The 12758-nt window shown below is 41.0% G+C and overlaps 1 protein-coding gene across 3 annotated transcripts in view; it reads right to left on the bottom strand.

Moving 5' to 3' along the window:
• LOC117412157 (FAS-associated factor 1-like) overlaps positions 1-12758 on the bottom strand; it is a 94728-nt gene that overhangs the window by 48138 nt on the left and 33832 nt on the right. For all 3 annotated transcript variants that reach the window (XM_059031535.1, XM_059031536.1, XM_059031534.1), the window contains one exon: positions 5691-5777. In XM_059031535.1, the coding sequence (XP_058887518.1) occupies positions 5691-5777 (87 nt within the window). The remainder of the gene's footprint in view (positions 1-5690; positions 5778-12758) is intronic.

Below are 12758 nucleotides of genomic sequence, written 5' to 3'. Positions count from 1 at the left end.
TGTGCCCTGTTCACTCTATTCAGGTTATCCAGGCTGGTTTTGACATGTCACTCCCGATTAGCCTTCCGCCTCATCGCTGCCTCTCACAGTTACCTTCAGGACTGGGGTTTGTGTGCAGTTCCCCGCACCTGTGTGTTTGTGGGTGTCTGTGCGTTTTCATGTTGGACTGTGTAACTCTTCCAGCACTATCCCTAGTAGAACTAATTAAATTAGTTTCTGCATCTATTATGAAATTAAGTCATTCAAAAATTGAAAAATGTGACATTTCTAAATCTAAAACGGAATACTGTACTACTATTATGGCTTTTTGACTTTTGCGATATATTTTGTAAATAAAAAGATCAAAAATAAATAAATATATAAATAAATAATATAGCCTTTTCATAGTTCATCATATAGAATTGGGCCCGACATACCTCAAAGAAAGCCACCCTGCACCCATCTGGCCAGCTAAGATAGCCCCACCCCCCACCCCCCAACTCCCAGCTAGCGCATGGGGGGTAATGTCTAGCTGGACACCGATAGCCTTGCCCTTCTGCTACCCCTCATTGTATTCACAGGTGAACAGAGAGTGTGGTTTCTCTGAGCTGGGGCCAAGGAGTGGGAAAGGGGGTGGCCTGCCTGTCAACCTGCCCTTCTCCTGCACACTGAGCTGCCCCAACTCAAAAGAGGAGGGAGAGCTCAGCCGAGTGGGGGGGGGGGCGGTGCTGTAATCCATGAATCTGACTCTCGCAAACTCAAAACCACTAAATCCATGCCAGCACTAGTCTCCAGACTGCCAGCTAAGATTCTCATCGAAGTATCAAGAAAATACTCAGTGGAGCAAACCATGCGTGAAAAAAAAAAGGTGCAGTATACAATATGGTTTTAAAAATGTGCATACCATACTTTAAAAGCCTACCAAGACAACGGGGTCTGTTTTAATGATCTAAACAGTGGCAGCTCTTGTTTCTCTGGTTAATTTGTTGACCCACTTGTTAATAACATTACAATATATAATTAAAATACAGTGAAATGAGGTCTGTGGGAAAATAAATCTGATTAGGGAGATGTATTTAGATCCGGCACTTTAGTTTTTCTCTATGCAGAGAAACCCATCAGTGAAAACCCATATGTGGTCCCAGGGCCTGAAGTGAACATAAGAATGTAGGCAGCCATAGAAACCAAGGAGATGTTTTGCAGACCTGAAGAAGAGAGGGTGGGTTGAATAAGTCTTCAACTCTAGTTTATCAACTAGCCAAAGCTGTTTGTGTTTATAGAGTGGTAGGAAATCTAAAAAGGACACTTCTCAGCCTCCCCACTTAATGTCACCTGAAAAAAGCAATCACAAAAGGGCTCTGTCTAGGCTTATCTCTGAGCCCTGTCGCTACGGCAACCAATAGGGTAATAAGCATGTGTGGGCCCATGAATTTAGGAATCTATAAAAGCCAGGGCTAAAAAGGCATGTGCAGCCCCTCAAAGACTGACTGCATTAATACATTAGCAAATACGCTGAAACACTGGATAAATGTCAGCAATTATGGAAAAGGCATCTAATAACGATGTTCCATGTCTGTCAATCTCCGATGGGGACAGATATGCAACTGCCACTCAAACTGCCTGGCCCCCGCGATTCTGCTCGCTCTGCCCGAGAGCCAAGGACTGCCGGCATTCAGATGCGCACTTTAAAAAAATAAATAAAAAAAAGTAATAAACAGTAATGCAGTTCAATCATTGCTGATCACAACTGTCAACAATACTGTGCAGAGGGGGGCTGAAACATCTTCATACAGCCTGCCACTCCGATAGCCGTCAGAGAAACTGCCTTGACAACTAAGCTCTGCCATCGAATTGTTGCCATCAAACTGTGCCCTTACCCATACATACCATCTCCATTATAACTGGTTTATCAGCTTTTTTTAGTGCAAGGATGAAAACAAAAGCAAAGCAGTCAGACAACCGCAGATTCTTTGCTAGTTACAAAGTTTAAAAAACAGAGCCAACAGGGAAAGGCAATATTTGAAAGATGAGAGCGCGGCGGTGATAAATTGTAATTAGAAGAAGAGCTGCAGCAGTATTTCAGTGTCTGTCCTCGTTAGTGAGGGAATATCAGTCTCCCAGCAGGCCTGCAAGCCTCGCGCTTCTCAGAGCTGAACTGTCACAGCACGAACGCACATCCCCCCTGCTGCAGCACATCTCCACTCCATCCTCCCCGAGCGAAAACAAAAAAAATACTGTAAAAATGATCAGCCGAGGCCATTACAAATTTTTCGTTAACACTGGCACGATCTGCAGAGATTTCTCACTTGTTACCTAAAGGATTATTTCCCAACTAAATTTGCTGGGAGCTTCAGGAAGGACATCACCTTCCGGCTTACAGCAAAAACAAATTTGTAAAATACCTGGGGAATAATCAGAGATTTGAGAATAAAGGGACTCTCATGAACAGCGGCCATGTCTTTGTTACCAGGTGAAAATATATCATGCACACCTTTCTAGCTGATACAGCTTGCTTCCTAAAAGAACGTGTTTGGATTATTGTAGATAGTGATTGACACTTTCAGATGTGATCGCTGTAGCCATCATCTTCAGTCAGAGGTTGATTTCCCATTTGCAGTTCCATTCCTGGATATAGAAACCCAACACAGTTATGTACCCAAGGAAACTGGGCCGAGACCACTGCCTCGTGATCCCCAACATCCACCAGGCCGACCGGGCCTCTGTTTCACAGCTTATTCACGTTTATTCGACTTGCTTAGTGGAAAGAGGGGCGCCACTGTGCCACCCCGTCTGGGCAGATATCAACATATTGCCACAGAAAAGCAGCAGGGAAAGTAGTAACAAATGTTGATGAAAAATAGAGCTTATAATAATGATCATTAAAACATGAACAGATTAAAATAATGCTAATACTCATGAACTTAGTCCAAAACGGCTAAGGCATATATAATTTCTAAAGGACATTCAAGGCCGTCAGGTGTAATGTAGAAGACAATCTCGGACCACTGTGAAGTGATTGTGCTAGACAGAGCGGTCCTTCTTCAGAAGGGTTTTATTTAGAGTGCTATGAGGTCTAGTCTTGCCAAAGTGAGTAGAGTTACCCATCTCCAAAACCAAGTTGTTAAAAGTGTGAATCTTTCATTTCTTTGATTCTTCTAGGTACAGCTTTGGCCCTGGGACCTCACTGCCACACAGCTGAAAGGCCATTTTGGTACTAAGCTACAGTTCTGTAATTAGGTGGTGGACAAAATATTTGAAACTGGGTGTATGGCTACGACCTGTTTCAAATGTGGTTTAGCAATCAAACCTCTCGCAGATGAGGTGCCTGACAGAAGGGTTTCTGGAATCCAGAATTTAAAAGAGCACGGATTAGTGTGGCATAGAAATTTCTTTGCAGGTTTATTATTATTATTATTATTATTATTAATTTCTTAGCTGACGCCCTTATCCAGGGCGACTTACAATTGTTACAAGGTAACAATTGTAAGGATAGGTTTGGATGCAGACGCACTTACCAACAGAGCACCTACTACGCCCCTCTGTAAGACTGGGCACATCTTGACTGTAAATGACTTGCAGGGATGGAAATAACTCCCATTGCAAGCCATTCCTGGTTTTATAATGCGTTTAAGAAGACACACCTGAGCTTGTTACCTATACACACTGTGGCTAATCAAGCTCATAGTAAAACTGGGAATGGGTGAAACTGCTATGTAATAGGAGTCTTATTCCCATCCCTAAATGGAAAAAGGGAGATGCAGCTTTTACATACAGTAGCATATATGCTGGATTGCCCAAGGTTTGGATAACATGCACGATTCAGGCATTTACAAAAGGGTGAGTATTTCTATCCCAGTTAAACATAACAAAAAGAGGATATTGTTAAGGCCTGCCTGGATAAACCGAAATGTCCAGAGTGTTTTGAGCACCACTCTATACTACATCAAAAATGTCTTTTATAAAGTGCTTGTTTTCCTGGGAAAGCACAGTGGCTGCCCTGCTCCAGATGTTTGCACAGCTGCCAGCTGCCTCCCCCTCCTGGAATTGGTGCGTCTCAGGCCTGGCTCTCTGATTCTGATCCTCTCACTATCTGATTCGCCTGCAGTGTGAGCGTGCAGAGCGCACTGTTACCACAACTGGCGCAGCAAAACATTGAAAACTGTTTCTAATGAACTGTTGCAAACACCGCCGAGTTCAATACTTCAGGCAGTCTGTCTCACTGCGTGCCGTTTAGATATCAGTTTTCATGTGTGACAGGCAGGAAGCCTGAAAATGCCCCACTGTCAAGTACAACAGTAGATTTTTAAATAATATACTGGCGTGTAGTTTAGCCTTCCATTAGTAAAAGTTATGTTTCAGAGGGGTTTCTAGGCCATTCACTTTCCAAATCCTGTGATAAAACGATACAGTCCGGTTTGACTCATGAAGGAGTCCATGGACAGAATAGCAACAGCAGCCTTTCGCTGAGTATAATGATTGATTTGGTGGAAGAGGCTCATTTTTCTTATTAAAAAACAGCACCTAATACAAGGAAAGACTACTGCATTTTTCATCTAAAAGCTATAAATAGAGGGGCATCAAGTGTACTTGGACAGAACTTCCTCGTTTTTTATCCATTTGGAAAACCTATCTCTTCCTACAATTCTCCTTATATTTATGATCTATGGAAATTATGCTGTTCCTACAAAATGCAGGTCAAAACAGCAAAACCGATTCACTTTTGTGAACTCAATACCCCAAGCGTGGGCACGTTCACAGATGCACTGTGCCAAACTAGGGTTTGAATGAAACCCTGGCAATATGAAGTCTGTATTGTGAAGGGTTTGAGATAAAGCAATGAGGCTGAAACAATAATGTCTGCAAAACGACTGAATATTGATGAAGGCTGGTGAATGCTCATTTAGATATCTGAAGTGAGTATTTTAAATGGTCTCTGTAAAATGAACTGATGAAAGACCAACTGCAGCAGATTTTCTTACACATATAAGTACTCCCTACCTCTTTTTCAGAGATCCTTAATAATTATAAGGAGAAAGCGACAGAGTCACAGACCTGATAATTGATTTAACGGAATTAGCTTGGCATTTCCATTAACGGGTGTCAGAGGTTTTTTTTTTTTTTTTTTTTTTTAGCTCTTTTTATAGTTTGGAGTCATTGGCCCTAATTATCAGTTAATCTGCTAGACTCTTGTTGTTAAAACACAAAGCAAGCACTGTAAGTCTTTGTGATCTCTCTCTCTTTAGCAATGGATGACTAACTATCAAGCGCAGATGTATGGGGAGTAACACTTAAAACCAGTTCTGAGAGCACTGCAGTACTCGTTTTCTGTGATTTCTGGACTGTTTTATTTGAAATGAAAATAAACGTATGTTCCGTTGAGATACCCAAGGCAAGCCATGGCGTGTTTTCATTGGTATCATGTCTGTGTGGCTACCTGGTTCCAAACTTTAGCCAAGAATTTTCACATTTGTCCTCTGAACACCCCCTTCAAAAAAGCGATCAATCTACAAGAATACAATATATAATTCTACAGCTCAATAGCGGTTATGTGGCACCACTCTTTTTTCCTATAAAGAACTTGACAGAGTTAGTAAATTAATAAGAAACTCAAGCACTTAAAATGTTCCACAACGTGAAAATAAACCAGTTTTAAAACTTAAACAGGTGTTTTATGAAAAGGAGTTCAGAAGGTGTTATTCCACCCAACTTACCGAGTCGTCTCTGGCAGTGGCAGGCCAGCCTTCCCATTGCTGATGTCGGACAGGGATGTTCGTGAGGTCGTATATGTTTCTTTTTACCTACAACCGGAAAACAACAGACGCAGAGTCAACTGCAATTCTACTGCCATAAAGTAGAAAACTTTTAGAAAACTTACTTCAGATCAACCCCTTAACCTTTAAGCACGCAACTGTGCTGAATTTAGAAATGCTGCAAAAAACTAGAATTCAATGACATTAAAAAAGACACTGTATAACACTTCCAGTTTAACCGTTTGTCACTGATTTTTAGTCTCTTTTAGTATTTCTAATTTAAATCAATCCCTGACTTTTATTCCTTTTTGACTCTCTATTGCTGCTAGATCTCTCCCACTCTCCAGCAGAGTCACATCACAGTAAAAAACACAAATGCAAGTGGTATCTGGGCACCTAAAACTTGCTGCAATTGAAAAATACACCTAAAGGGACACATGACAAGACATTTGTTTCAATCATGTTTAGGGACCAAATTAAGTTGGAGGTAACCACTTCATATAATTTATAAAATGATATAGAACAAACGCTTCTAAATCCATTTTATCTTTCACTACGATGAAAACCTTACGTCTCTCAATTTTAATTTGGGATATACAGATTGTTCAACAAAGTTAAAGAAAAATAAACTGCTGTCTGCTTCCTGGTACCACCTCCAGTGCTGTAGGTCAAATGGTCGGATTACAGAAAGAATATTGGAAATGAGGGGCCAGTGTTCATGATGCTAGCACTAATAAGAAACTGAGAAGATTTAAAACGCTGCAAAAAAGAACTACAGCACGTGGAGAATAAACAGAACTGTACATAAGGGAATGATAAAGATCATGAAAATACATTTTAAATACATTTCTAGACCGCTTGTCAGGCTGGACTGCAGGCCAGCAGGAGCAGGGTAAAGGGCACCTGCCATCTCCGGTAATAACCAGGCTGCCATGTCCTTCAGGGAGCTGGGGAGCTGGAAGCTCTGACCCTGTCAGCAACTTGTTCACATGAGAGTCTACTGTGTGACTTCCTTGATGTCGTCTGACTTTAACCATGTGCTTGGGCATGTTGATGTGCTTTTTCTTTGCAGGTTTCAATATGTTTGAATGTATCTGATTGTTTAGATCTATGTCACTAGAGTTACTACACCTTTGTTCTCGTTTACAGTGCAGGTCGACAGTACAATGGAACCGGAAGCATTCATCTGATGCAGCTCAATCATGACTTGAATCCTGCCATTCAGTCCTGGGCTTCTTTCAAGCAATCACTGCTAGTGATACAGAATTGTGTATGGTTTTTAGTGTTGTGGACTATAAATGTCTATTGGGGTTGACAGATTTGTGACCCAAGCCAGATTTAAAATCAGACATAAATGAAAGTATTGAGAGAACAGTTTGCCCACTGTGCCACCTAGACACCAATACATCAGCAAATCTAACCAGTTTGACCACTGATTATGTACTAAACATAGCTCATGCACCCAAGCATCTTTGAAAATAAAATGTCTCCATTTGGCTATCTGGGTGCATCCCTTCTTACCCCCTAAAACGGTCAGACGCAGATTCCGTAAATAGGGGAAGGGCCAAAAATAACATCCTAAACAAAAAAAGTCTTGAACCGAAGTGGAGAAGGGCCCTATATTTGCATTCCGAGGATGCCAAGCTAATTCCCTAACACAACAACCCCTGCGCTCTGAAATGAACAGTGTTCTCTTCCTTCTTTCACTGTGGTGGATCAGCACTTAATAACATTCCGCGGTTTTAAACTGTAGTGGCCCGACTCCGCCCGTTGTGTTGGTTTAAAACGCAATGCCAGACTGATGTAGAGGCCAGCACTGATCAAAGCAGCGGGCGTCTGGACCTCTGGGCCTGTATTCTAGCGCATTACCCCTGCAGAATGCACTATGATGGGAGACTTGCCACAGAATAAACTCGCTATTGTGTTCAGATCTCAGTCCGACCCCTGCCGCTTTCTACATGTTAGGTAATGTGCACTGAACCAAAGTGACTGTGTGCAAGATAAGGACAGTAAAGGGCTGCTATTCTTTTGCTTTATTTGGTACACCACTGCCGGTGTACCAGATAGACTATAAATTATGAAGGATACAGACTCTCTCCAATTGGTACCGCCAACTGTAGGGCACCCCAAATAACCAAATGTAAGTTTGACATCCCCAGGTTGAGACACTGTCACTTGTGCTAAGTTTCATCACAAAAGGATAAGTGGTTCTCATACATATCTAGTACTCTAAAACATTAAACAAATATATATTGGAAATCAATATACAATAATTGAGTTTATGTGTGTGGTAAAGAAAGGAATCCCAGCCATGATCTTACACAGCACATCCACTGTGCAAAAAATAAATATTAGTACAGTACCGTTTCATTACACTAGGAAGAAAGAGGGGGGAAACAGCACTGTTTCCGGACTGATGCCAATCCTGTATGTAAGTTTTACCCCTTGTTTTCATTGGGTGTATGGCTGCTTTCCACCTCCTACAAATCTGGGCAGCCATTCTTTCTAAATAAATTCTGCACGTTTGAAGGATCTTGTTCATTTTCTTTCACTTCTTTCTTAACCCTAGTCTAAACATCCTGTCCGGTCCCAGTCTGTCTGAGTGGAGGTCCCAGCAGCCCGCCCCAGTGAACTCTCCTCTCACGCAGCCCAGCAGGGGCTCGCTGGACTCCAGCTGCTGCATTAACACTCTGTGCTTGTCTGAACTCCGTTTCCACACGGGGCTCCCCCTGCTCAACTAGAGCTCTATCAGAGTAATCTGCTGTAATCTAGCCTGGAAACACAGCAGCCCCGCTGCCAATCAGACCATGATGTGTGCGAGAAACTGGAACTTTGTAACATGGAATGGCTCTAAAGAAGCGGTGACCCTAAAAACCAGTGATAAAACTTACAGGAATACAGAAATAACACTGTCCCCCCACCCCCTCTACAGCTAGGCCAAAAGTTTTGCATCACCCTATAGAATTAACCAGTGTTGCTTCATAAAGTCGAATGAAACCTGCTGAATAATGTTACGTAAACATATTGAATTACATACCGCTTTGTACTTTACCCATATACTTAACAAAAAACTGACAAATTGAAAAATATGACATTTTGAAATCTAACATGAAATACTGGTACTACTATTATGGCTTCCGTTTGACATCAAAGCGACCCTTTGTGAACACAATGTGCAGTAACAGCCATGGCCAGTTACATTTCACTCCAATCCCTAAACTCGTGGCAGCCTCTACAATGTGTGTGTGTCGCGCTGGGGTCCTCTTTATGAAGAGAGGAGTCAGTGAAGGTGGAGAGTGTTATTAGAGAGAGTAATATCTGTGTTTGACCAGAGGGCTACAGGGATTTCTGCTCTTCCTGCTGACCGGCAGGCTGCCTTAAACACCTCCATTTAGCTGTAATGAACTGCAGGGGTCATGCACAGAGTCAGCCCCTGAGGACCAGTGTCCAGCAAGAGAGGGGAACGAGTAGTTCTCAAATGAACCAACGTTGGCCTCTGTTGGAAACACACAACTGAGCATTTTTTAGCAGTGTAATCATGGTTCTCAGGGTTCAACAAATAAAACATGATCGAATTAAAACTTAAAAAAATAAGCCTGTTTCTTAAATGCCTGTAAAACTTGCAGTGAAACACCTCTCTCTGCATCCTCTTACTATGTGTGGAGGCAAGCCAAGCAGCAATTGAAATATATATATATATATATATATATATATATATATATATATATATATTTTTTTTTTACAGGGAGAGAGATCAGCATGGATAAAGTAGGTCAATTGAACTTCTATTGGTATTTACATATGCATATCTGACTAAAGCATGCAACTGAAATACCGTTTATAAGGTCGACCCAGTCACGAGGAAAGGGCATTGTGTTTTTGTTGTTGTAATGTAACACCCTCTACGCATGTGAGTATTGGGTTCTGCCGACATAGCAATCGGAGGAGGTAGTCATACAATGTATTATTAGTATTAAAAGGTACTGGTCACGCTCACAGTGATCCAGAGTGATCCAGACTATTGCTGTAACTATGGATGCATCAGGGTGATACAGACAGCAGAAGATGCACATATTGAGCAAGAATTAAATTTTTTTAGAACGGGGGAAAAAAACACCTGCTAAAAAGTTACCAAGCCACTGAATTTAGAGGCTTGGAACTAGGCTATTGCTTGTTATGATTGTTCCTATGTAAGTTTGCATCTTATTTAAAAACAACTTGTTGGACTGATTTGAAAATGTATATGTACGCCTTTGTTATTTTGAAGAAATGAAACACACACAATTGGTGCAAATCAGGACAAATCTGGTATCAGCTTGCAGATGATATAAAATCAACAGAATAAACAGAAGAGCACAAACAGGACTCGTTGGAGTGTAGACATTATAAATCATTAATGAGCAACAAGCAGACTGAGAAGTGAAGCCTGTCAGGCTGCTGCTACTGTACTCGTTATCAGCAGGGCCCCCAATGTCAGCCCCCGCTCACCCCCTGCAACCCTCCAAACAGTATTACTGGAAAGGGACCATCATTAAGATTTGATGCTGGTATGATTCAGTCTCTGCCACCTTTAAACCTAATGAGTTATACTCTCTGTGGCTTTGCTTTTCCTCATACAGCAATAAAGAGTGATCAAGAGCGTAAAGCAATCTACTAAAATCACATGTGCTCATCATTCAAGAGCCATTTGGAGGAGTGCAAGTAGATATGTAGTGTTGTTGTCACGACGAGGATCACGCAAGGGTATGCCATGATTCATCACACAATGGACCACCCTTAATTTAGATTAATTTAGGAAAACACAAGTATAATTCATCCCAGACAGTAATACATTAAAAAACAGTAGAATGTGTGATATGCATTCCAGATGTCATTTATGCACCTAATGCATCTAATATTTCTCCCAGCACTATCTAACAATCACTCTGGCGACGTGGCATGAGTGACGGAAGTTAATTAAAGCAATCCACTAAAATATATGCTTTATAGGCGCCTATTTTAAGCCTTTTGTGCACTCGACTTCATCAGGAAGGTAGCAGACCTTGGGTTCGTTAAAGCATGTTTCAGGAGCAGCCTCCCCAAAGCCTGCCTGCAAATGTCATCCGCAAGCTCTGCTGTGCTGCAGCTCAGGGACTAAAATGCAAACTCATTGTGTTTCAGAGGAAAAAGTCCAACTCCATCTAAGTTTACGCAGTGCAGCATATTCAATTCTAAAATCATTTATAAAGGACTGCGAACCAATGTTTTAAAAACCATTTGATTACCATAGATTGGTTCTTTCCTTTGACTATTCAGAGACACTTCCTGTGATGTTTTTACTCCAATGATCTCGCTGCAATGAGACAATATGACCTACTGCAATGGAAGAAACAGTTTGACTTATTTTATCTACAGTGTCGTGCATCCCGAATAATTAAAAAACAAGCAGAGCCAAAAGATCTTCAACACAAAAATATGGAAAGCAGTGATAATGCTACATATACACACGAGAGGCAAGAAAACAGAGTTTAAAAACATTGGATAGCTCTCATTTAACGCAGCAACGCAGGTCAACTCACTCCGTTTTACAGAAGGACCACTAAACAAGTACCTGTAACAGAGTCCCTGCTTGCAAAACTGCATGGGCTCAGAAGTCAAGACACTGGGATTTCAATCCAATTAATCTGTCACTTTTCAGATAAATGAAAATCTTTCCCCTCTACTTGCTGTATAAAGCTATCTATGTTACGTTTTAAACAGAATACTTTGCATTCTAGAGGTGGCTTCTGTCTTGATTTAGAGTGCCCCCTACTGGCTAAAGGCCGTAGTACACCTGTAAGGAATTGGGTTACCATATTACTTCACAACACCCTTTTTTGTTTACAGCACATTACCAGTGTGTGTTTGTGGGTCTCCATTCAATTTTTCTAAGCCATAATACAAAAGGTAGCATTTACAGCAGCAAGAATAGATTATTGGCAGTTGAGCAGTTTGACGTAAGCATTTACAGTATCAAATATCTTGCACATGGCACAGACTTTTAAAACTGAAAAGGAGAATGTCGAACAATGAATCCAATTGGCTGACTGAATACAATGGACTTACATTCAAAACTATCGTGTTATTATTATACTAAATGCATCACATTATTCTGCTTGCTACATAAATGACATTGATATCCTTCCCTCTATTACAAAAGAGAGCTTTTTACGTAACTTAAAATCGCTGCTTATGACAGTTGCCATTGTAACTGTAAGCTTGTCAATGGTGGTATTTATGTAATACTGAAAGAAATGACAAGTGTTTCGATTATAAGTGTTTCTCCATGTCTTCTGCAGCTCTGTCTACACATCATGTATTGGTATCTATATATGTCACACTATCCTGTTCCTACAATTTATCTTTTACATGACATCTTTACATGGGCTGATCCTCTTTTGTGCAGTGTGGTTCCTTTTGTCTCATCTTTGTTTTATGGCTGGACCCTTTATTCTAACTCTGACATTTTTTGTGCTTGCAAAATGTTGTCGGACAGATTTAGAAATACTAGAAACGTCTGTCATTGATTTTATTCAATTAGTTTATGGATTTCTAAAATGAAACTAAAATTAACCCTAAAATGTTGTTAAAATATATATTTATTACCTGAAAGATCACTTTATTAATGCTGAGTAGCTAATATCATTCAAGGATACTTTCTAAAACAATGACAGGTTTTGCCAAGGTCAACAGAAAGCTCTGCCGTTTCTACAGTATTGTGTCAGCTGCGCTGGTGACAACTTTTAGAAGACCAAAACTACAAATACACAAACTTCAGGTCCCATGTAATTCAGAGCTTGGATCAGCAAGACAAGAAAAAAAAAAAAAAGAGAACTAAACAATCGCAGCTTTACCAGCACCAGATGCTTTTCTTTTCTTTTCTTTCTCTCTTTTTTCACCGCTCTCTTCTGCAGCTGTAAAAACTGGGGAGTGAAATCCTTCAGCCGGCTCGTCTGGTCACGGAAACAGCAGACCCCAGCAGCAGCTATTCTGCCCTCCGCTTTTCAGGCA

Source organism: Acipenser ruthenus, chromosome 10 (genome assembly GCF_902713425.1).
Source record: "Acipenser ruthenus chromosome 10, fAciRut3.2 maternal haplotype, whole genome shotgun sequence".
Lineage (NCBI taxonomy): Eukaryota > Metazoa > Chordata > Actinopteri > Acipenseriformes > Acipenseridae > Acipenser > Acipenser ruthenus.
Note: the sequence above shows the minus strand (reverse complement) of the source record. Positions and strands in the feature narration are given on the sequence as shown.